The sequence below is a fragment of the Somniosus microcephalus genome, chromosome 21 (assembly GCF_052327205.1).
Source record: "Somniosus microcephalus isolate GS21.2 chromosome 21, FLI_Smic_1.0, whole genome shotgun sequence".
Classification (NCBI taxonomy): domain Eukaryota; kingdom Metazoa; phylum Chordata; class Chondrichthyes; order Squaliformes; family Somniosidae; genus Somniosus; species Somniosus microcephalus.
Genome location: NC_141007.1, coordinates 56,880,969 through 56,907,417, shown reverse-complemented (window position 1 = coordinate 56,907,417; position 26,449 = coordinate 56,880,969). Strand labels below are relative to the sequence as shown.

General features: G+C 44.9%; 1 protein-coding gene across 7 annotated transcripts in view; it reads left to right on the top strand.

Annotated features, from left to right (window-relative positions):
* wipi1 (WD repeat domain, phosphoinositide interacting 1) overlaps positions 1-26,449 on the top strand; it is a 122,557-nt gene that overhangs the window by 88,293 nt on the left and 7,815 nt on the right. For 5 of the 7 annotated variants that reach the window (XM_085963706.1, XM_085963705.1, XM_085963704.1 and 2 more), the window contains 4 exons: positions 7,313-7,477; positions 10,349-10,456; positions 12,941-13,062; positions 13,395-13,495. In XM_085963706.1, coding sequence (XP_085819832.1) covers positions 7,313-7,477; positions 10,349-10,456; positions 12,941-13,062; positions 13,395-13,495 — 496 coding nt within the window. Of the gene's footprint in view, positions 1-7,312; positions 7,478-10,348; positions 10,457-12,940; positions 13,063-13,394; positions 13,548-26,449 lie in introns of all 7 variants that reach the window. The other 2 variants (XM_085963709.1, XM_085963708.1) reach the window with 1 other exon arrangement.

Below are 26,449 nucleotides of genomic sequence, written 5' to 3'. Positions count from 1 at the left end.
AATAAAAACAAAATAGTCTCTCCTGGCCCCTCTTCCTCCCATTTTAAAATATAATTTGAGCTGCAATGTTTAAAGTTTGCCAAACTACATTCAACCCCGGATCCAGCATCTGAGATTCCAAGCAAAAACTTTTAATATTCTTCAACTGGAAACAGCAGTGTTTACAATACGAGCTGGAGTTCCCTCATGTGACCTGCTGGATCATTTTTGTTACAGTGCATTTTTCCACCACATAGAGACACCACATAACCTTTTATTTTATCTATTATGCTGCATGAGTAAAACTGGGACCAATAAAAATAAAATGAGCCAGCACATCCCGTAACTGTGCTGATTTTTTTAATACATTGTGCACACCATTTTAAACTTCCTGAGAGTAACAACACAAAGAACAGTTGGCTTCATGTCTCAACCCACCCTTGTATTGGGCTGTAAGCAAAATATTAGAGAAAGTGAGTCCACACAGGTAAACTCTGATAAGAACTAGGATCAGGAGTCGGCCCTTTGAGCCTGCTCCGCCATTCAATGAGATCATGGCTGATCTTCGACCTCAACTCCACCTTCCTGCACTATCCCCATATCCCTCGATTCCTGCACTATCCCCATATCCCTCGATTCCCTTAATATCCAAAAATCTATCGATCTCTGTCTTGAATATACTCAACGACTGAGCCTCCACAGCCCTCTTGGGTAAAGAATTCCAAAGATTCACCACCCTCTGAGTGAAGAAATTTCTCCTCATCTCAGTCTTAAATGGCCGACCCCTTATTCTGAGACTGTGACCCCTGGTTCTAGACGCCGCAGCCAGGGGAAACATCTACCCAGCATCTATCCTGTCAAGCCCCTTAAGAATTTTATATGTTGCAATGAGATCCCCTCTCATTCTTCTAAACTCTAGAGAATATAGGCCTAGTCTACTCAATCTCTGCTCATAGGGCAATCCACCCATCCCAGGAATCAGTCTGGTGAACCTTCGTTGCATTCCCACTAAGGCAAGTATATCCTTCCTCAGGTAAGGAGACCAAAACTACACCATACTCCAGGTGTGGTCTCACCAAGGCCCTATATAATTGCAACAAGACTTCTTTACACTTATACTCCAATCCTTTTGTAATAAAGGCTAACATACCATTTGCTTTCCTAATTGCTTGCTGTACCTGCATGTTAACTTTGTGATTCGTGCACAGGTCCCTCAGAATACCAACAGTTCCCAATCTCTTGCCATTTAAAAAAATATTCTGCTTTTGTAGTTTTCCTACCAAAGTGGATAACTTCACATTTCTACACGTTATATTCCATCTGTCATGCTCTTACCCACTCAACCTGTCTATATCTCTTTTGCAGCCACTTTGCATCCTCCTCACAACTTACTTTCCCACCTAGCTTTGTATTGTCAGCAAACTTGGATACATTACACTTGGTCCCCTCATCTAAGTCATTGATGTAGATTGTAAATAGCTGAGGCCCAAGCACTGATCTTTGCGGTACCTCATTAGTTGCAGCCTGCCATCCCAAAAATGACCCGTTTATTTCTAATCCCTGTTTTCTGTCCGTTAACCAATCCTCAATCTATGTTAATATATTACCCCCAATGCCATGAGCCCTAATTTTGTTTAATAACCTCTTGTGTGGCACCTTATTGAATGCTGTCTGAAAATCCAAATACACCACATCCACTGGTTCCCAAGGAAATATGAACATCTGTTTATCAGTTGGTTGCCTGGCAACTTTCTAACTACACAAAATCAAAATATTGCAGATGCTGCAAATCTGAAATAAAGAGGGGGGAGGGGGAATTCATGTGGTTTGCACCACACATTAGTGCCACAAGATGGCGCTAAAACACCGTTGACTGCTGTAACGACAGCTGATGCTGGTTCCAGCGCTGCACACCATATTCGTGTTGCCGGTAGCCCTGCCACTGAAGTGGATCGCTGGTGACCTCGCCATCACAGAGATAGTGACGTCAGTGAGTGTGCAACTCTCACTGGACATCCGATATTCAACATCGATTTTAGCCACTTACCTTAATGGCAGCGCAGAACAACGATGGGGACAGCTGGCGTCTACCAGCAGAAAGCAGGCTGTAGCAGCGATATGTAAAGGCACCATCACCAATCAACTGTACCTGACAGTGTTTTGGAGTTTCAGTGCCTGTTTGCTACTTCCTGCAACTGAAACAGCTTTGTTTAGTTATTTCAAGTTTTTTTGGTGACGGGGAGTGTTGATTCAAGTGCAGAAGTCAGTCATTATTTGTTAAAGGCTTCTGCTCACAACACTTCCTCACAGTCATGGGGGCTGCGAGATTGAGGGATTACCGGAGGAGGAGGAGGAATAGGAGAGAGGGTGGAGGCAACGAGACAATCGGCCTTTCGGATGAGCTGTCCATGACCGGCTCATCAGACTCCAATTTGCATGAATGAAACCCCAGATTCCCGTATCTCACCACATCCCCATTATACAATCTCTGTCTTACGCCATATCACAGCGTCCTCCTGGGCACAACGGTGAAATGAGCGTGACCACAAAATATTCCAAACATACTTAATAAATGTATCTATAAACATAGCACATGAATTCTAATAACTAATGACCCTTGTGCCTGCCATGGTAGAATAGCTATCATTGTGTGCAAGGTGAGAGATGTGGGTGTGAGTGTTGCTAGGTAGAGATTGTTGGTGGGTGAGTGCTGGGGGTCTGGTGCATTGAGCAGTGTGTGAAGCTTGTGGTACAGATGGTGGTATGTAGCATTTGTTGAAGCCTTCACTCAGCCTGACCACCCGTGTGAGCTCATTAAATTTCTTCCTGCACTGGGTGTGGGTCCTGGGGACCACAGTGCTGCCCGTGACGTGGTGTGCCACCTCCCTCCACATAGTCTGGCAGACCTGTGGCGAGAGCCTCCTGCCAGTTGGCAGGTACAGGACCGCCTGCCTTCTCTCCACTGCTAAAACCAATGTCTCAAAAGCTTCCTCAGAAAACCTCGGGGCTCTCTCCCTGGGCGGCGATCTGCCATCAGCATTTGTAAATAAGTGCTGCTTCTTATGGGTGTGAGGCTGCCTCAACAACCAACAATGCTGAGAATGACGTGCTACAGCATCAATGAACCTCCTCTAAGTAGTGAAAAAAGCCTGTGGCAATCATTACTTGCCCAATACCCCTGATATTGGTCCATCTTTTCAGTGTAACGCCAATGAGCTTGGGTTTTTAGACGAGAATCGTGACTGCAATTATTTTAATGAGGAGTGAGGACGAATTTTGCGTGCAGCCTAGACAATTTTCAGCTGGCGCTACTTAACCATTTTTAGCTTAAACTGCCCATTTCTTGGCTATAATGAGTGCTGGAAACACTCAGCAGGTCAGGCAGCATCTGTGGAGAGAGAAACAGAGTTAACGTTTCAGGTCGATGACCTTTCGTCAGAACTGGAAAAAGTTCCAGCTCTCCTGAGCACGGATCAGGCATACCCACTGAGCAGTTTCCCTGTATTCTCAGTCTGCTGGCTGCACTGGTCTGTAATCAACCACCTTCCTCTGCTCAAAGCTGCTTTGAGTCCTTTGATGGCTAAGGCAAGTGATTATATATCACTTCCCTTAGCAAGGGGGGTTTGTTAGTGCTGTTGGGAAGGATTTAAACTAGTTTGTCAGGGGGCTGGGAACCTAAGTGTGGGCCCAGAACAGAGAGAAACAAAGCTGAAAGTGCAAGTTAGAAAAGTAGTCAGCAAAACTAGTAGGGAGCAGAAACAAAGGCCAACAGTAAAGAGGGTCAAAGTGCAGAAAAATATGAAACCGACAAAGTTGAAGGCACTTTGTCTAAATGCACGTAGCATTCGCAACAAGGTGGATGAATTAATGGCAGTAATAGAAGTAAATGGGTATGATGTAATTGCCATTACAGAGACATGGTTGCAGGGTAACCAAAGCTGGAAACTGAATGTTCCAGGGTACTCAACATTTAGGAAGGACAGACAAAAAGGAAAAGGAGGTGGCGTAGCGCTGTTAATAAGGGATGAGATCAGTACGGTAGAGATAAAAGATCTTGGCTTGGCAGATCGTGATGTAGAACTGGAATCAGTTTGGGTGGAGCTAAGAAACAGCAAAGGGCAGAACACATTGGTGGGAGTTGTGTACAGGCCACCAAACAGTAATGGTAATGTAGGGCACAGTATCAATCAAGAGATTAGAAGTGTATGTAACAAGGGCAATACGGTAATCATGGGGGACTTTAATCTACATATTGACTGGGCAAATCAAATTACCACTAACGGTGTGGAGGACGAATTACATAACATAAGAACATAAGAAATAGGAGCAGGAGTAGGCCAATCGGCCCCTCGAGCCTGCTCCGCCATTCAATAAGATCACGGCTGATCTGATCCTAACTGCCAATCTACTATCACTGAACCATCTCCTGAATCTAACAGAATTAGACACACGAAATAGGAGCAGGATCAGGCTACACGGCCCCTGGGCCCGCTCCGCTACCCACAGGGCCATGACCGATCTGAACCTAGACTCATGTCCAAATTCCTGCCCGCTCCCCATAACCCTTTATTCCCTTTACTTCTAGGAACTGTCTATTTCTGTTTTAAATTTATGTAATGCATTCTTGGAATGCATGCGAGATGGTTTCCTGGATCAGTATGTGGAGGAACCAACCAGGGAACAGGCTATTCTGGATCTGGTACTGTGTAATGAGAAAGGGTTAATCAATAATCTTGTGGTAAAGGGGCCTTTAGGGACAAGTGACCATAATATGATTGAATTTTACATTAAGTTTGAGAGTAATGTAGTCCAATCTGAAACTACAGTCTTCAATCTAAACAGAGGAAACTACAAGGGTATGAGGGACAAGTTGGCCATGGTAGATTGGGAGACTACACTAAAAGGTATGAAGGTGGACATACAATGGCTAACATTCAAAGAAATAATGCATAATTTGCAACATATATTCCTCTATGGCATAAAAAGCCAAAAGGAAAAGTGATCCAACCATGGCTAACAAAAGAAATTAAAGCTAGTATTAAGTCAAAGGAGGAAGCTTATAAAGTTGCCAGAAAAAGCGGTCAGCCTAAGGATTGGGATCTTTTTAGAAATCAGCAAAAGGGGACCAAAAAATTGATAAAGGGAAAATGGAATATGAGCACAAACTAGCAAAAAATATAAAAACGGATTGTAAAAGCTTCTATAGGTATGTGAAAAGGAAAAGACTGGCGAAGGTAAATGTAGGTCCTTTACAGTCAGAGACGGGAGAATAGGGAATGAGGAAATGGCAAAGAAATTAAATAAATACTTTGTATCTGTCGTCATGGAGGAAGACACAAAAAACCTTCCAGAAATACGAGAAAACCAAGGGTGCGGTGAGAATGAGGAACTTAAAGAAATTATTAGTAAAAAAAGTTATAGCAAAATTAATGGGACTAAAAGTCGATAAATCCCAAGGACCGGATGACCTACATCCTAGGGTTTTGAAAGAGGTGGCCACATTGGTTGTCATGTTCCAGAATCTATAGATTCTGGAACGGTTCCTGCAGATTGGAGGATAGCAAATGTAACCCCGCTATTTAAGAAAGGAGGGAGAGAGAAAATGGGGAACTACAGACCTGTTAGCCTCACATCAGTAGTTGGGAAAATGCTGGAATCTATTATAAAGGATGCAATAACTGGGCACTTAGAAACTAATAGTAAGATTGGGCAGAGTCAACATGGATTTATGAAAGGGAAATCCTGTTTGACAAACCTATTGGACTTCTTTGAGGATGTAACTAGTGGAGTAGACAAAGGGGAACCGGTAGATGTGGTGTATTTGGATTTTCAGAAGGCCTTCGATAAGGTCCCACACAAGAGGTTGGTGAACAAAATTAGGGCACATGGAATTGGGGGTAATATACTAGCATGGATTGAGAATTGGTTAACAGACAGAAAACAAAGAGTAGGGATAAACGGGTCTTTTTCAGGATGGCAGGCTGTGACTAGTGGAGTACCGCAAGGATTAGTGCTTGGGCCCCAGCTATTCACAATCTATATCATTGATTTGGATGAGGGGACTAAAGGTAACATCTCCAAATTTGCTGATGATACAAAGCTAGGTGGCAGTGTCAGTTGCAAAGAAGCTTCAAGGGGATCTCGACAGGCTCAGTAAGTGGGCGAGAACATGGCAGATGGAATATAATGTGGATAAATGTGAAGTTATCCACTTTGGTAGAAAAAACAGAAAGGCAGAGTATTTCCTAAATGGTGAAAGATTGGGGAATGCAGATGCTCAAAGGGACCTGGGTGTCCTTGGACATGAGTCACTGAAAGTGAATGTGCAGGTGCAGCAAGCCATTAGGAAGTAAAATGATATGCTGACCTTCATTACAAGAGGATTTGAGTACAGGAGTAAAGAAGTCTTGCTACAATTATATAGAGCCTTGGTGAGACCACACCTGGAGTACTGTGTACAATTTTGGTCTCCTTACCTAAGGAAGGATATACTTGTCATAGAGGGAGTTCATGAGATTGATTCCTGGGATGGCGGGACTATTGTATGAGAAGAGATTGAGTAAACTAGGCCTGTATTCTCTTGAATTCAAAAGAATGAGAGGGGATCTCATTGAAACATACAAAATTATTACAGGGCTTGATAGGATGGATGCTGAGAGAATGTTTCCCTTGGTTGGGGAGTCTAGAACCAGGGGCCATAGCCTCAGGATAAAGGGTAGGCCATTCAGGACTGAGATGAGAAGAAATTTCTTCACACAAAGGGTGGTGAATCTTTGGAATTCTCTACCCCAGAGGGCTGTGGAGGCTCAGTCATTGGGTATATTCAAAACAGAAGTCGATAGATTTCTGACTAGTAAGGGCATCAAGAGATATGGCGATAGGGCCAGTGAATGGAGTTGAGGCAGAAGATCAGCCATGATCTTATTGAATGGCGGAGCAGGCTCGAAGGGCCGAATGGCCTACTCCTGCTCCTATTTCTTATATTGTAAAAAAAAAATGCTGCAAAGTCTTTGGACAGGTGAAGGGAAAATGTGAAAATTACACAGGAGAGCGAACATTTAATCCTGTGGCTTGATAATGGCCACTATTGATGTTGTAAGTGACATATGCTGTTTTTATACAATGTTATCAACAATTATGTGGAATATGCCAAGTAGCATTAAATTACTGCTGCATTATCACAAGTGGTGGCCTATCACACAGTCTCTGAAATAGGTTTGATCTTGTATTAATTTGCATTGAGCTGAAAAGAAAAAGAATACTCCGGTAATACACATTGAACGACGCATATGTTGAGTCTCTGATCTCTGAAATGTAATCTTGATTACACTAGGCCCCAAGAGGAGTCTCCAACTTGGAGTGGATATATGGGGAAGATGTTTATGGCAGCCACCAACTACCTCCCTACCCAGGTATCGGGCATAATCAACCAGGATCGAGCATTTGCCACAGTACGCCTCAACTTCTCTGGGCAAAGGAGCATCTGTATGCTTACAATGTGAGTGGACACGACAGAAAGATAATTAGAGTAAACCTGCTTAGCTGGTATTTCTTGTAACTCTAACTTATTAAAATTTTATGTCCAAGGTATTTACTACAAATAGTTTCATCCATCCAGGGCGTAAGTGGCTTAATAGCTTCAGTTCCTTTTATAATCCACTGTCACTAAAGAAAATCCTAACGCCTTTTCCTGCCATGATCCCGCCTAAAATTGGATGGGATCGTGGAGGAAAATGCCCGTCCACAAGGTGTGGAGACACTGGGCCTGTGGCGCCGGGTTGTGATTTCCAGGGCCGCGATTTTGCAAATGGATGTGGCTTGGGAGCAGGTCAGCTGGTTTCCGGGTTCCAGTCCCGCCCCCAACTGCATCTGGCCAACGGACGTGATTTTATGTCGATTGGCCTTGTTAAGCCCGCTCTGCGGGCTTGCCGGCCAATTAAGAAGAAGCCGGTCAGATGACATCATTTGATGATTCACCTGCCAGTTTTCTTAAAGGGACCACGCACAATTTTTCTTTGATAGTTCATTTCTCAGTGTTTGACAGCATTGAGGTGCTGCAGACAATGACTGTTCACAGGTGAGCTCTTGCACCCAGGCTCTCCAGTGACTCCCTCCTTTAGGCTAGAACAGATGGTAGCTGCAGGTGAGTTTACAGAAGCGATCTGTCACTGGTGAGAGAGGTTCTCCCAATGAGGTGGGACTAGACAGCCAATTCAAATTTGTTACCTACAGAAAAGAGTAAATACGTTAAAAATTATTTTCCCAACACTTCCTTACCTCTGAAACTCACCAGTGCACCATTGGATCCTTCACACCACTTCTGCAGCTGTCATCAATGCAGAAACATTACAGTAGACTCAACACGCCACACTTACCTGGCGTGGTGTCCGGACGTCGGGGAACCCGAGGCAGAAGCGGTAAAATTGAAAAAGAGGTTAACAAGTATCAAGTACCTGTTAACAGCCAGATAAGTGGCTATAATCCTCTTCCCGCTGCTAGGTGTCGGGTCCATGCGCAAATCGGGGACCCGACACTTGGGAAGATTGATTGGAGGCGGGTTGACAGCGAGTTTCCTGCCCGCTGTCAATCTTTGCGATTTTGACAGCGGTCCCGCCTCCAATCCTGCATTCAGAGGACCGGCAAAATTCCGGCCCACATGTTTCTGACATGCCTTGTCCACCCACCCTTACAAGGCAAAGGTAGTCCAGGCGGAGAGCTAGGGACAGGATTCCCTGCGCCAGGAGCTTTCACTAGGCTGGCGCAGATGGGACCTGGCGTATCTCTGGAGGCTGGTACGCTGAGTGAGTTGAGGCATGCCAGCTCCAGGTAGTCGAAAGTGGCGCTACCAGTGGTGGGCAGGACAGGGAAGCAGCCAGCACGCCAAAGAGGGCATTTTTAAAAAACAATTTATGATCGCCCCTTCCTTGCACAGGGGGCTGAGAGGGAAATGGTTGGGGTCAGAAGGGTTTGGGCCTGGGAAATCATTTTCTTTTCTCACACAACCATCCCCCCCCCCCCCCCACCCCCAACCCCCAAACAGCAGGCAGGTGCTGGACATTCAGACTGCATACGAAGCAGGCATATGCCAGAGATGCACCCCTAGTGGTGGTTGCTTTTGCCTGCATCTGAACAAACAGAAAATCATCAGCAGGTGTGAATCTACAAGCTAAACTACTGAGAAACCCACACAGGTAGAGTTTCTGTTTGCCTGATATGGAATGCGTGCTCTCTTCCCTGTAGGGGCTCACTGCACTCCAGAGAGTTTGGACACAGGTTTGCACAGCCAAGGCTTAGGGACCCCTGCAATTTGTGGGTTCAAACTCCACTCTCGGACTGCCTGTTTTGCTGTTCAGATGGATGTTGAGGATCCCATGGCATTGTTTGAAGAGCAGTAAGTTTTCTTGGTATCAGCCGCATCACCAAAAACTGGTTATTCATTGCTATTTGTGGGATCTTGCTGTGTGCAAAATGAGTGCTGCATTTAGTCTCTATAATGACAACTGCTGCATTTCAAAGTAATTAATTTGCCTTTGGGATATTTCTGAGATGTGATGAGGTGTTATAAATGCAGGTCCTTCTTCCTCAAAAATAGCAAGATGAAAAATTGTACATGGTTCTAAATCTAAATTATTATTATTAGTCGATCTCTTGTGGTGTTGCATATGTGATCAGATGTAGTCTTCAGGTGAAGCTGCCTTTGAGGGCGGGAGATAATTGGACCAGGACAGCAAACCGCAATTCATTCCCCATGTTAAAGTCATAGTGGGTACATTTCCTCAGCACTGCTCCCATTCTGCGTTGACTTTGCTGGAAGTGTGGTGGAAGCCCTGATTACACAAATAACCTGGGTTTCTGCACTTCCGGCCAAGTTACAGCGGTGGAGCGAGAGCAGCCCCGAGGAAATTCCCGACCATACATTCTGTCCTTATTGTTCATTTTATAGTATTACTCCTAGTTATACAGTAAAACTTGCAGCAACTTGGGGACGCAGAGAAGCAGAGCAATTAACATCAACAAAACAGATTTACTGATCATTTATTTCATTTGCTATTTTGTTATTTAAAAAACGTTCTTAAAAAATTGTGTGTGCAAATTGGTTGCGCATTGGCCAAATTGGGACATTCTGAGGACATGAAAGGTACTATATAAATTTAAGCTCTTTCCTTTTTATTCATTCGGGAAGGTTTTCTTTTGTGCTCTATTTATAAGTAAATTAGATGCATGTTCTTTTGAAAGCATTTATGATCAATTATCGGAGTAGGGCACTGAGAAAACCTGCCCGGGCTGTATTTAGGTAGTCGTTAAATAGTGATGAATATATTGCTGTGCTATTTTGGGGTTTTCGTAAATGGTTTTTTTTGGTAAGTAGGATTCAGAAGTTACCTCGACTTCTTGTTGCTGCCTCAGATGGATTCCTCTACATTTACAACCTGGACCCTCATGACGGTGGAGAATGTGTTCTCGTAAAGAAACACAGGTGAATGTTTATTCCACGTTTACCAATGAGTTTTTAGAAATTTAAGGACCGTGGTTTGGCTGCTGAGCGCCTGAAGCCACTGACCGCAGCATGCACAGTGCAATCTGCAGTCGTTTACAATCCAATTATTCAAAAGGGACCTGAAACGTGCGTAAAGAACAGAATTAATTTACGGGCTCCACAGTGCCGATATAGCTATGCCATAATCTGTTGTATTTTACATTGGTGTTTGAAAGTCTAATCAATTATTTATTTCCTATGGCTCCAAGAAAGAGGACAAGCTGATCTCTGAACTTCAATTTGCTCAACAGCTTAGGGATTGTATTTCTCTTTATCACCTTACAGGCAACACCAGTGAAGCCTCACTGTACATAGTCCACAGCAATGTCTTGGGCTTCTTTCACTAAGGCTTTTGTAGAAAATATTTGTCATGCAACTGATTGGAGTAGATTGTACTCTTAACATGTACTCTCCGACATCATTAGAACTATGCTCAAAGTTACGGTCTCGCTCTAGTGACCGTATGAATGGGAACATTGGCCCAGAAATTCGGGTCGGGGGCTTCCCGCGGGTGTAAGCCCCCGATCTGCACTTACCTTGCGCGCCGGCAGTTGAGCTGTAGGGCCCCATGGAATTCCGCTCCGGGGCCTGGTCCAGCTGCCGGCGCGCTGTGCTTGCGTGTCCCAGGGGCGTAGTTAGTGCGATGCGTCCCCTGGGATCACGTGAGCCATGGGCAGCCAATCGGAGGAGGGAAAAAGCCCATTCATAAGATTGACAGGTAGACCTTATAAATACTACGGGCCCAAAATAGCAGTAAACCTTCAAATAAATTTTTTTTTAAATCACACTTTTTAAATAAACTATAAATTACATTAAATAACTTTTAAACAATAATTTAAATTTTTGAAAAAAATAATGTTATATTATAACGGGGCTAAAAATAAACTTACCTTGCTTTAAAATATTTAAAAATAATAAACCTGTGGAAAAAATGTTTTAATTTTAATTAATTGACCACTTACCTTGCAAAAAGCAGGCCTTACGCCTGCTTTTTAAATGTGTAAATCTTGCAGGCTTACCCTCCCGGGAAAACCTGTATAAATTTTTTTTAAAAAAAACCTAAGTTCAAAGCGCACGCGCAACCTCCCCTGCGTGCGCGTTCGAACTCTGAACCCCTTCATTCAGAGGATCGGAAGTGCCGGTTTCCCGCGCATGCGCAGTGCATGCAGGAAACCGGCAATTCCATTCGGCCTACGGGTGAGTACCCCGTGTGTACTCACCCGGGGAGAGCCGAATTTCTGGGCCATAGTGTTCTTCACTCAAAATTTTGTTGCAGTAGAACTTCATCATGACATAAAAGCAGACGTAGCATCGCACAAAATGTCTGTTCCCAGTCTATCACTAATCAGTACTTTTAAGGTATAATAGATGTCTGTTGTTTCTGCCCTAGGCAAGGTCCTAACTCAAGACTCAAATGTCTGATTCTTGAGCCACTTACTAGAAAAGAGTAGGTGAGGCAGTTATCTTTTGCCGTCTCAGTTTATATCTTTTGAAGTTCCTTCTCGTAGGTGGGCTGCAAGCAAGTCTAAAGAGTACCATCTACCCTTTACGATGGAGGGGAGGGCGAGGCACCCACACCCATCAGATGCATGCACCCCCATTGGACCTCAACCCAGTATTCTGAGCCAGTGCACAAGTCTCCTCTAGCCGTGGCTGTCGAGTGGGGCCCGAACCCAACCCTTCTGACTCGGAGATGGAATACTACCATGGTCATCACATCCAGACTCGAGTGCCCCACTGGATGTCAACCCAGTGTTTAGATACCATATTGTAGTCTTCACACTCCGGGACTATCTGGAGTGGGGCTCAAACCCTTCACCTTCTGACTTAGAGGCAGGAATGCCAAAGGCTCACTCCAGATGATAAGTAGGAAGTTGTAGATCTTTAAGGGCCCCTTTAAAATATCTACAATATGTGGGAATTCAGTAGAACCTTCTTTAAAGGACAACATTTAAGTATTGCAGCAGTCAAATCTAAATGTTTTATTTAGTACTGGTGAAGTTATTGATGGCAATATTACTCTATTTCCTATCTGAATCAATGGGAAGTGAAAGCTCCTAACCTGTAATGTGATGATATATAATGACAGCACAGCATAGCATACCATAATGTCAAGGGAGGTCATTTTGAGCGAAGTACTGTTGAAACTATATAGGAGCATTTCTGAAAATGCAATATTTCTCCTGCTATTGATGTTGTACGGCCAGTGGTAGAAGGGTATGTGAGAATGGCCCAGGTTCAATGGCCTTCCTACGCTCCTCTGAGGGCTAACCACACTGATGGGCAAGATTAGTAACTCACTGAATGGCGGTGAAGATGTCATCCTACGTATCACCAACATACTGCAACACTCTGAAAATACAACATCTGCTACAAGGAAGCTCAGATTTTGACATTTTTGCTGCCCTTTTTGTTCTGGTTTAGGCTACACAATGAAGATGACAGCAGTGACACGGCCAAATCTGACCTGATGTCTTCCACCTCACCAACCTATGCAGCAACTGTTGCCAAAACCAGCTCAGTGCCTTCGTCGTCAACAACACCAGGTATCAACTTAATCTCAGCCATTTGTAATGTTCTTTATTGACTGACCAGATTATCATGCCCTAAGTCCCAAGTAGAACAGTATATATGGAGCTCCATGAGCTGTTCAATACATTACACAAGGGAGCTCTATGTGCTGTACAGTACATTACAATGGAGATTATGGGCTACCAGATACATTATTATACAGTATAGGGGAGTGTGTACGCTGACCTCTACGTTATGTAATAAAGCTGAACAACAACTATGAGAGAGCAATATACTGAACATGTTTTGATTTAAATTATAGTACAATATCCTCTATGACACACTGTTATTTAATGTTCTCTTCCAGGATATTCTGAGGATGGTGGTGCTCTGCGCGGAGAGATCATTCCTGAGCACGAGTTTGCTGCTGGACCATTACACTTGGACGATGAGACTGAATTCCCTCCTGTGAGCATACAGAATAACTAAAGCCTGAGCCAACGCTTTGTCACTCACAGGGGCAAGTGTTAATCTGAAACTGAGAAGGAAGTACTCCAGTAGCAAACACACCTACATTCTACAATGAAGCTGATCCCTATCATTTTGATTAACGTTTTAAGGAGTGCAGAAATGTTGCTGCACGGCATCCAAAAGTGACAAGTTTCAAACTGTCCGTTGCTTAGATTTTTTATTTTCCTCATTAGTATTTTGTAGTATGTAGCATTATGATCAGACAGTTTGGGATAAACAAAGAGAACCTTCTTTTCCCCATAAAATGATGGTGCACCTCAGTAGTCAGAGGACTGGAACCTCAGAGTACTGAGATGTACCATCAGTTTATGGGTTTCCAGCACCTTTCTAAACAATGCAAGAAGTGCACAGGTTAATGCTGTTGTTAAAATCACCAAAACATGTCATTTCTATGTACACAGACATCTTGGAAATCTTGTGATTGCATTTCATTTCACAGCATCCATGCACAGCAGGAGTATTGAGAGCAAGGAGAGATCACCCACCCCTACCGTCCCCTCACACGCCCCTTCACTCCTGCACAGACCAGTGCGGATTTTGTAAGGAGAAATGGGAAAGATAATTAACACCTTTTGAGTGGTCAGTAGTTTAAAGGTTGGGCAATTGCCTTAAATATTAGTAGAAAAATGTAATCCAAATGATCCAAGACTTATTTGGACTATTTATTTTTGCTTTGTGCTTAGCAATTTTCACAGCAATGTGTTGACATCTTGCACAATTTCTAAATTTGCGGATGACACCAAATTGGGGAGGATAGTCAATACCGAGAAGGACTGCAACAAATTACAAGAGGACATTAATAAACTTGCAGAATGGGCATATAATTGGCAAATGAAGTTCAACACTGATAAATGTGAGATATTACATTTTGGTAGGTAGAATAGGGAGGTCACTTATTACTTGGAGGGTGCGAGTCTAGGTGCAGTAGAGGAGCACAGGGATCTCTGAGTACCAATATACAAATCACTAAAAGTTGCGACACAGGTTAGCAAGGCCATAAAAAAAGCAAACCAAGCACTAGGCTTTATTTCTAGAGGTATAGAATTGAAAAGTGGGGAAGTTATGCTAAACCTGTATTGAACCTTGGTTAGACCACACTTGGGAGTATTGCGTACAGTTCTGGTTGCCATATTATAAAAAGGATATAGAGGCACTGGAGAGGGTGCAGAGAAGATTTACAAGGATGATAGCAGAAATGTGAGGGTATACATATCAGGAAAGAATGAAAAGGCTGGGTCTCTTTTCTCTTGAAAAAAGGCTGAGGGGTGACCTAATAGAGGTCTTTAATAGAGTGGATACAGAATGTTTTCATTTGTGGGGAAGAGCATAACTAGAGGCCATTAATATAAGATTGCCACCAAGAAATCCAATAGGGATTTCAGAAGAAACTTCTTTACCCAGAGAGTGGTGAGAATGTGGAACTCGCTACCACAGGGAGTGGTTGAAGCGAATAGTATAGATGCATTTAAGGGGAGGCTAGACAAGCATATGAGGGAGAAGGGAATAGAGGGTTATGAGGAAAGATAGGAGGAGGCTCGAGTGGAGCATAAACGCCGGCATGGACTGGTTGGGCCGAATGGCCTGTTTCTGTGCCGTATATCTTATGAAAAACAAGTGCGTTGACCTCAGCTCCAGATATTCAATCAGTTCTCTCAGTAACTGATGGGATATTTTAATGCAGAAAGAATACCAGCTTGTAAGTGTTGTCATCAAATTATTTATACAAGCAAAATGAAGGACTGAACTCAGGATACAAACCTCTGGTATTTTGAAAATTGCAGTTTTCATAATCTTGACTCTGCTACTTTTATAGCAGAAATCATTTCTGTGAAAGAAATTGAACACTTATTTGTGGTCAATTTTGAGTATTTATTAATCCTTTCCCTAGAATCCATTTACAGGAAACTTTGTGCTATCCGGAGGTGAGCTATCCGGCAATCTGGAGCCACCGGCAAAAATCAGCAGCCGTTTTTTATTCTTTGTTTTTTTTTTTGCTTTGTTTGAACAGTCAAGCTGTGCAAGGTCTGTAGCTATAGCAACAGCTTCAGCTACAGAGCTTTAGGGCCACACCCGAGTGTTTAGAAGCTGTTGCTAAGCAACAGTGTTTGTTGTCAAATACGGAGATAAGAATCTCCGTATCTCTCAACATTAACTCTGGAGAGTACGGAAGTTTTGAGGCAACGGCAGCAGCTCGGTCCCGTGGGTGCCGGATAGCACAAAGTTTCCTGTATTTTTAAAACACTATTATTCTCCCAACTGTCCTGTCCTGTTCATGGTATTTACTGAGGTTGGTTATTGAAACCTGACCGTTCTTTTCCCTTAGATTCTCACAGCGCTTCACTTTCACTGGAGGTGGGGCATTGCGATCAGAGGCTCTAAAAATGTCATGTTTCAGCAGTCCAACTGTATAAATTTAGCAAATATGCCTGCCCCAGGTAGTTCATGCAATTTACGTATGTATTTTTAATACAAAAATAATTGCTAATGAGCTTTTTCCCCCCCCAAGTTAAATTTTGTTTTTAAAAATTAGATGGGGGATATTTCCTTCACGTTCAAGGGTAGGACCTCAACCTTTAAAGGCCTCTGCTAAAAGACCTTGGCCCAGAAATTCGGTGGGCTGTGCCACCAGTTAGCGCCCAGAGGGTTTAGCGCCACTGGCCACGCCTCCCGCGAAATTTAGCGGGGCGCTAATGGCAGCGTTAGCCCTTAGCGCTGCGCCGCCACCGAAGACGTCATTGGTGTGCGCAGCGCCCCGCTAGTGAAATTTGGTAGCGCCCCCCTGCTGTAACGCAACCGGTTCAGGGGGGGCCTACCTGCAGCGGTAGAGGCGCTGAGGTGCGGGGCGGCCATTTGTTTTGCTGGCCGCCTGCCAGCACCTCTTCGCGCAGCCGTCCCCGGCCTCCTGAGCCCCCCCCCCGACCCACACCTGCGTTGTGCCGGCTGTCTCCCAAGAGCCCGGCACTTCTCCTCGGTGCCGGGCTCTTTTGCCGACACTCGCGATCTTAGATTGCGCTGCAGCAGGCCCCTCCCCTTTAAGAAGGGAGGAAGGCCTGCAGTACCGCAGCGCGCCGTGCCGCAGCGTGTGGCACGTTGCGCTGCGAACTTCAGTTGCAGCGCCCCAAGACGGATGCGGGGCGCCTCGAGTAGCGCTGCGCTTCCGTTTGGGGCGCTCAAACTGAATATCCGGCTGGCGCTCGCGACTCCTTCCGGGGCGGTATTTCCGGTGCCCTGGCGAGACTTGCGCCCCAAATGGGGCGCCACCGAATTTCTAGGCCCTTGTATGTTACTATAGGGACTGTTACATTGACATTGGAGCATCCACACTCTACAGTAACAATGGTGTGGAGATGCCGGTGTTGGACTGGGGTGGACAAATGTAAGAAGTCACACAACACCAGGTTATAGTCCAACAGTTTTATTTGAAATCACAAGCTTTCAGAGCGCTGCTCCTTCGTCAGGTGAAGGAGCAGCGCTCCGAAAGCTTGTGATTTCAAATAAAACTGTTGGGCCTAGAAATTCACTATGGCCCCGCCAGCTGGCTAACGGCCAAAAGTTAGCGCTGGGCGCGGAGCCATGTGCGACTGTCCGATATTCGCTTTTTGCGCCCCAAGTCGGAACCGGCCGCTATTCCAGGATGTGCCCGCCCCCGCTTGGGGCGCTGAAACTGAATTTCAGCGCTCTAAGTGCCGCTGCGCCACCCGATGCGGTGCGGCAGGCTGCGGTACTGCAGGCCTCCTCCTTCTCTTAAGGTGGAGGTGCCTGCAACGGGGAGATCGCCGCTGGATTGTGCCGGCAAATGAGCCCGGCACCACGGAGAAGTGCCGGGCTCACGGAAAGCAGCCGGCAATGCCGCGGGGGGTGTGGTGGAGGAGGCCGGGGAAGGAGGTGCGGGCAGGCGGCCGCCGAAAAAGCGGCCGGCCGCACCTCCACATTTATGCGCCCCACTAAGGCTGCAGTAAGGCCCTGGTCTCCGGATGTTAGTAGCGGCCGCCACGGAGGAGGCGGCGGCAACTGAATATGGGCGTCGGGCCAGCATCGGGGCGGAAACGGGGCACTGCGCACACCGATAACATCATTGGTGCCGGCGCAGCGCTACCGGCTACCGCCGCCATTACCGCCGAGCTCAATATCAGCGCAACCTCCTATACTGGCGCAGAAACCCTCTTTAGGCAGTAACTGGGCGCAAAGCTTGCAGCGCCTTACTGAATTTCTAGGCCTAGGACTATAACCTGGTGTTGTGTGACTTCTTACAGTAACAATGACATAGTTTTGACATTATCTGTAGCAATAAAAAGTGTGTGTGTGTGGTAGATGTGCATGAATATGCCAGTGATAAGCCACCATGTAATGCTAGGCCTTGTGCTGTCTATTTTCTTAATCAAGAAATTAGCTTGTGAGCTTTATTGTGTTCTCCATTTCAGTTTTCCTATCCACATAATTTCCTGAATACGTATCTGAACTTTTATCCACATCACGTGCACTTTTGTGATTCTATAACTTATTGTCAGTGTCTGGCACCATTAATTCAAATACACAGAGGCTTCACAGTGTTGACAATGAATACACTGAACAGTCACTGAGTGACATAGTTGTGATCAGGAAATAAGCTGAAAGTTTTTATGTTTAATGACCTTCATTTGCTGCCTATTCTGCCTATGCCATCAATTTGCAGTTGAATATCAGCACTTTTTAATAGCTTTGTGAAAACAGTCTCTGTTTTGGTGCTCGGAGCCATAGACAAGGATCAGTAGTTGACGAGGTCAGATTTGCAATCTCTCAGTTGATTGCAATGGCACACTGCCAGGTTTCTGATTGAAGATGGGCCTGTGTATTCAGTGGGTCCCAAGGTAACTTTAGGTTGGAAATGTATTTCAGCTGTGTTTTTGTCACCAGTCAGGTTTTTTTCAGCAACTCTTAAGAACATAAGAACTAGGAGCAGGAGTAGACCATACAGCCATTCAATAAGATCATGGCTGATCATTGACCTCAACTCCACTTTCCCGCCCGATCTCCATATACTGAACTGAAGGTGTTGATAAACACATGGGAGTATGATATTGTTGCTATCACGGAGACATGGTTGAGGGAGGGGCAAGACTGGCAGCTCAATATTCCGGGGTACAGAATCTTCAGGCGAGACAGAGGGGGAGGTATAAGAGGAGGGGGTGTCGCAATATTAATTAAGGAGTCAATTACTGCAGTAAGGAGGGATGATATATTAGCAGGGTCCTCTAATGAGGCCATATGGGTGGAGCTTAAAAACAAAAAGGGGGCAAGCACTTTGCTGGGAGTGTACTATAGGCCTCCAAACAGTCAGGGGGAAATAGAGGAACAGATATGTAGGCAAATCTCAGAGAAATGTGCAAATAATAGGGTAATAATAATGGGGGATTTCAACTTCCCCAATATTAACTGGGATAGTCAAAGTGTGAAAGGCTCAGAGGGTGTAGAATTCTTAAAGTGCATCCAGGAGAGCTTTTTGAGCCAGCATGTAGAAAGTCCTACAAGAGAGGGGGCGGTACTGGACCTAATTCTAGGGAATGTGGCCGGCCAAGTGGAAAAAGTGCTAGTAGGTGAGCACTTTGGTGATAGTGACCATAATATGGTAAGATTTAAGGTGGTCATGGAAAAGGACAGGGATGGGCCGGAAATAAAGGTTCTAAATTGGGGGAAGGCCGATTTTAATAGGATAAGGCAGGATCTGGCCAAAATGGACTGGGATCAGCTACTTGTAGGAAAATCCGCATCGGAGCAATGGGAGGCTTTCAGAAGGGAGATTGAGATCATACAAGGGCAACATGTTCCCATAAATGTCAAGAGTGGTTCCAAAAACCACAGGGAACCGTGGATGTCAGGGGATATACGGGAATGGATTAGGAAAAAAAGGAGGGCTTTTGGTAGATACAAAAGGCTAAAGACGGAGGAAGCCCTAGAGGAGTACAAAAAGTGCAGGGGGATACTTAAAAAAGAAATTAGGAGATCAAGGAGGGGCCATGAAATAACACTGGCGAGCAAAATAAAGGAAAATCCGAAGATGTTTTATAAGTATATTAAGGGTAAAAGGATAACTAGGGAAAAAATAGGGCCCATTAGGGACAAAAGTGGCAATCTGTGTGTGGAGCCGGAAGATGTAGGAGGGGTTCTAAATGAATTTTTTGCATCTGTTTTCACTATGGAGAAGGACGATGTAGACATAGAAATAGGGCGGGGGGACTGTGATATGCTCGAACATATTAACATCGAGAGGGAGGAGGTATTGGCGGTTTTAGCTGGCCTAAAAATGGATAAATCCCCAGGCCCGGATGAAATGTACCCCAGGCTGCTGTGTGAGGCAAAGGAGGAGATTGCGGGGGCTCTAACACATATATTCAGGACCTCTCTGGCCACAGGGGATGTGCCAGAGGACTGGAGAACCGCTAATGTAGTACCATTATTCAAGAAGGGTAGTAGGGAAAAACCGGGGAACTACAGGCCAGTGAGCCTAACATCAGTGGTAGGAAAATTACTGGAAAAAATCCTGAGGGACAAAATTTGTCTCCACTTGGAGAGGCAAGGATTAATCAGGGATAGTCAACATGGCTTTGTCAAGGGAAGATCATGTCTGACTAATTTGATTGAATTTTTTGAGGGGGTGACTAGGTGTGTGGATGAGGGTAACGCAGTGGATGTGGTATACATGGATTTCAGTAAGGCCTTCGATAAAGTCCCGCACAGGAGACTGGTCAAGAAGGTAAGAGCCCATGGAATCCAGGGTGCCTTGGCACATTGGATACAAAACTGGCTTAGTGGCAGAAGGCAGAGGGTGATGGTCGAAGGTTGTTTTTGTGACTGGAAACCTGTGGCCAGTGGGGTACCACAGAGATCGGTGCTGGGTCCCTTGCTGTTTGTGGTCTACATTAATGACTTGGATATGAATGTAAAGGGTATGATCAGTAAATTCGCGGATGATACTAAAATTGGTAGGGTGGTAAATAGCGAGGAGGGTAGCCTCAGTCTGCAGAACGACATAGATGGGTTGGGCGGAACAGTGGCAAATGGAATTTAACCCGGAAAAGTGCGAGGTGATGCACTTTGGGGGGTCTAACAAGGCAAGGGAATACACAATGAAGGGAAAGACCCTAGGCAAGACGGAGGGTCAGAGGGATCTGGGTGTGCAGGTACACAGATCCCTGAAGGCGGCGGAACAGGTGGATAAGGTGGTAAAAAAGGCATATGGGATACTTGCCTTCATTAGCCGAGGCATAGAATATAAGAGCAAGGAGGTTATGATGGAGCTGTATAAAACACTGGTTAGGCCACAGCTGGAATACTGTGTGCAGTTCTGGTCGCCACACTACAGGAAAGATGTGATCGCGTTAGAGAGGGTGCAGAGGAGGTTCACCAGGATGTTACCAGGGCTGGAGCGCTTCAGCTATGAAGAGAGACTGGGCAGATTGGGTTTGTTTTCCTTGGAGCAGAGGAGGCTGAGGGGGGACATGATTGAGGTGTACAAAATTGTGAGGGGCATAGATAGGATGGATGCTGAGGAGCTTTTCCCCTTAGTAGAGGGGTCAATAACTAGGGGGCATAGATTCAAGGTAAAGGGCGGGAGGTTTAGAGGGGATTTGAGAAAGAACTTTTTCACCCAGAGGGTGGTTGGAGTCTGGAACTCACTGCCTGAAAGGGTTGTGGAGGCAGAAACCCTCACAACATTTAAGAAGCATTTGGATGAGCATTTGAAATGCCATAGCATACAAGGCTACGGGCCAAATGCTGGAATATGGGATTAGATTAGACAGGGCTTGATGGCCGGCATGGACACGATGGGCCGAAGGGCCTCTATCCGTGCTGTATTACTCTATGACTCTATGACTCTATGACAGGAAACTTTGAGTTATCCGGAGGCGAACCGTCCAGCAAGCTCGAGCCACCGGCACAAATCAGGAGCCGTTTTTTATTCTTTTCTTTGCTTTTTTTGAACAGTCAAGCTGTGCAAGATCTGTAGCTAAGCAACAGCTTCAGCTAGAGACGCTAGCCGACTGTTTAGAGGCTGTTGCTAAGCAACAGGGTTTGTTGATTCATACGGAGATGAAAATCTCTATGTTTCAACATTAGCTCTGGAGTGTACGGCAGTTTGGAGGGAACGGCAGCAGCTCGGTCCAGTCGGTGCCGGATAGCACAAAGTTTCCTGTATATCCCTTGATTCCCCAAATCTATCTCAGCCTTGAATATAGCATCCACAGCCCTCTGGGGCAGAGAATTCCACAGATTCACAACCCTCTGAGTGAAGAAATTCCTCCTTATCTCGGTCTTAGATGGCCAACCCCTTATCTTGAGACTATGCCCCCTAGTTCTAGACATGCCAGCCAGCGGAAATAACCTCTCGGCATCTACCCTGTCAATCCCCTTAGAATCTTGTATGTTTCAATGAGATCACCTCTCATTCTTCTAAACTCCAGAGTATAGGCCCATTCTACACAATCTCTCATTATGGGACAGCCCTCATCCCAGGAATCAATCTAGTGAACCTTCGTTGCACCGCCTCCAAGGCAAGCATATCCTTTCCTTAGATAAGGAGACCAAAACTGTGCACAGAACTCCAGGTGTGGTCTCACCAAAGCCCTGTACAATTGTAGCAAGACTTCCTTACTCTTATACTCCAACCCCCTTGCAATAAAGGCCAACATGCCATTTGCCTTCCTTATTGCTTGCTGTACCTGCATGCTAACTTTGTGTTTCTTGCTCGAGGGCACCCAAATCTCTCTGAACACCAACATTTGAAAGTTTCTCACCATTTAAAAAATATTCTGTTTTTCTATTCTTCCTACCAAGTGAATAACCTCACATTTCCTTACATTGTACTCCATCTGCCACCTTATTGCCCACTCACTTGGTCTATCTATATCCCTTTGCAGACTCTGTGTTCTCCTCACAGCTTACTATCCCATCTAGCTTTGTATCATCAGCAAACTTGGATACATTACACTTGGCCCTTTCATCTAGATCATTAATATAGATTGTAAATAGCTGAGGCCCCAGCACTGATCCTTGCAGCACCCCACTACAGGAAACTTTCGTTTAACCGGAGGTTAAATGTCCGGAAAGCTCTATCCACCGGCAAAATTCAGGAGTCGGTTCAGATAAGTTTTTTTACTTCTCGTTGCTTTTTTTCTCCAGTCGTGGCTCTGCAAGATCTAGCTGAAGCTGTTGCTTAGCTACAGAGACGCTTGCAAGCTACGCCGACTGTTTTGAAGCTGTTGCTAAGCAACAGGGTTTGTTGCTTCACACGGAGCTCAGAAGCTTCGTATGTTTTAACATTAGTGCTGGTTTCTCCGGCAGTTTTGATGGAACGGCAACAGCTCGGCCCCGTCAGTGCCGGATACCAGAAAGTTTCCTGTAGTTACAGTCTGTCAACTTGAAAAAGACCCGTTTAGCCCTACTTAGAAGATAGGAGCAGGAGTAGGCCATTCGGCCCTTCGTGCCTGCTCCGCCATTCAATGAGATCATGGCTGATCCTTTAATTCAGTATCCCGTCCCCGCCTTCTCTCCGTAACCCTTAACCCCTTTTGCCCGTAGAAATATATCTAATTCCCTCTTAAATATATTTAATGAGCTGGCGTACACTGCCCTCTGTGGCAATGAGTTCCACAGGTTCACCACTCTCTGAGTGAAGAAATTCCCCCTCATCTCTGTCCTAAATGGTTTAGCCCTTATCCTTAAATTATGTCCTCTAGTTCTGTTCTCACCCGCCAAGGGAAACATTCCTTCTGCATCCAGTCTGTCTAGACCTGTCAGAATTTTATACACTTCTATGAGGTCCCCTCTCAATCTTCTAAACTCCAGTGTGTACATCCCTAAACTACATAGTCTCTCCTCATAGGTCATTCCCGCCATTCCTGGTATCAGCCTGGTGAATCGCCGCTGCACCCCCTCCATGGCAAGAACATCCTTCCTCAGATGAGGCGACCAAAACTGTACACAGTACTCGAGGTGTGGTCTCACCAGTGCCCTGTACAGCTGCAGCAAGGTATCCCTGTTCCTGTATTCTAACCCTTTTGCTATGAAGGCCAGCATACCGTTTGCCTTCTTGACCGCCTGTTGCACCTGCATGCTCGCCTTCAGTGACTGGTGTACAAGAACACCCAGGTCTCTCTGTACTTCCCCCTCTCCCAATCTATTGCCATTTAAATAATAATTTGCCCTCCCGTTCCTGCACCCAAGGTGGATAACTTCGCACTTGTCCACATTATAGTGCATCTGCCATTTATCCGCCCAATCGCCCAGTCTGTCCAAATCGCTCTGGAGCTTCCTGGTCTCTTCCTCTGAGCCCACCCCCCCTCCTAGTTTAGTGTCGTCTGCAAATTTGGAAATGCTGCATCCGACTCCCTGATCCAGGTCATTAATGTAAATTGTGAACAGCTGGGGGCCCAGGACAGATCCCTGTGGTACCCCACTTGTTACTGCCTGCCATTCAGAAAATGAGCCGTTTATTCCAACTCTCTGTTTTCTATCTGACAGCCAGTTCCCTATCCACGCCAATACTTTCCCCTTTATCCCATGAGCCTCAATTTTCCATGCTAATCTTTTATGTGGGACCTTATCGAAGGCCTTTTGGAAGTCCAGGTACACCACATCTACTGGCTCTCCCCCATCTATTCTACCAGTTACTCCCTCAAAAAATTCCAATAGATTAGTCAAGCACGATTTACCCTTTGTAAATCCATGTTGACTCTGTCCTATCCTGTCCCCATTTGCTAAGTGCTCCGCTATTTCATCCTTAATGATGGACTCCAGCATTTTGCCCACAACTGATGTAAGGCTTACAGGTCTGTAATTACCTGCTTTTTCCCTACCCCCCTTTTTGAATAGTGGGGTAACGTTAGCTACCCTCCAATCCATGGGCACTGTTCCCGAGTCTAATGAATTCTGAAAAATCATCCTTAGTGCATCCGCTATCTCTACGGACGTTTTCTGTCCGTTAACCAATCCTCTATCCATGCTACTATATTACCCCCAACCCCATGAGCCCTTATTCTTGTGTAATAACCTTTTTATGTGGCACCTTATCGAATGCCTTTTGGAAAAACAAATATACTACAGCCACCGATTCCCCTTTATCTACCCTGCTAGTTACATCCTCCAAAAACTCTAATAAATTTGTCAAACACGATTTCCCTTTCATAAAACCATATTGACTCTGTCTAATCATGTTATGATTTTCTAAGTGCCCTGTTACCACTTCCTTAACAATGGATTCCAGCATTTTCCCGACGACTGATGCCAGGCTAACAGGCCTGTAGTTCCCTGTTTTTTCTCTTCCCTCCTTTCTTCAATAGCAGTGTTACATTTGCGACCTTCCAATCCGCTGGGACCGTTCTAGAATCTAGGGAATTTTGGAAGATCAAAACCAATGCATCCACTGAACCTGCAGCCACCTCTTTTAGAACCCTAGGATGTAGGCCGTCAGATCCAGGGGACTTGTCGGCTTTTAGTCCCATTAGTTTCTCTAGTACTTTTTCTCTACTTACATTAATTACGTTAAGTTCCTCACCCTCATTAGACCCTTGGTTCCCCACCATTTTTGGTATGCTTTTTGTGTCTTCTACTGTGAAGACAGATACAAAATATTTGTTTAACGTTTCTGCCATTTTCTTATTCCCCATAATTATTTCTCCTGTCTCGGCCTCTAAGGGACCAACGTTTACTTTTGCTACTCTCTTCCTTTTTACATACTTGTAGAAGCTCTTACAAGCTGTTTTTTATGTTTCTTTCTAGTTTTCTCTCATTCTATTTTTTCCCTTTTTATCAATTTTTTGGTCACTCTTAAGGCCCTATTTTTGCTTACCTTTTTTTGTTCCAGTCTGGGTCTCCGAGTGCTGCTCAACCCTGTTTAGATTTGTCATTGGATACTGGTTCCTGTAGGCCAGCTGTGCTCTAGGGTGTAATATGGAGATCCATTTGCAGATACGTGGGTCTGGCACCCTCCATTTATCTTGCGGAGTGAGAGGTAGTTGATCAGATGGCAAAATTGTTGTCCCACATTTTCTGAGTATTGGGTTATTTGTACTTAGAATTGTAGGCGATGACCCACACAACTGCTTCCTGTTGCTCCCCGTTAATCTAATGAGACCCTTAAACTAACAATGAATCAATTCGACTTTGTGCAACTGCACACAAATATTGATTCAGCTGTAATCTCTTTGTGGTTTGTAACATGATCCTGTACAAATTGTCAAAATCATTTAGTGTGTATTTGTACTGATGTTTTTATAGTATAGAGTGACAGGAGTGAAGAGTTGCAGAACGCTGTATCACAACAAGAACATTAAAATTTGTAGGAACAGGAAAACCTATTCTTTCTTGATGCACTAATTTCTTCTCTCCAGAAACAGTTCTAAAGCTCCCTGATATTCATACCCTTCATTATAATAAACAAATAATTTAATGTTCTATAGTCTTTTTCCCCCCCTCTTATCACTTTGATAACTCTGATGTACAGAAGATGGCTCATCAGCAATGGTGAGTTACAGCAGTTCCTTAACAATTGCGAAATATCCCCAGAGCACTGCAGATGCAAGATATTTAGAATCCTTCTCGCAAGTAAATGAATGCTGAAACTCACAGACTGATGAGTTTCCGAAGTACGCAACTCTTTGTAGAATCTTAATTCACTTTAGTTTTACAGAAGACCCATTTATTAAAATGATAAATCATCAGTGGGATTTTCTGTAAACTCGGGTGTCATAGAGGTGGTGTATGGTCGGGGGAAGGGGGTATTGCCACTCTGTGGTAGGGAACCAGTTACTATTGGCTCAAGAGAGGCTCAAGCAAATGACAACAGCTGTCAATGGGGCTAGTGGCTGTTTGTCTGTCTCAAGTGACCCAAAGAACAAAAGGGGTGCAGCACAGTAC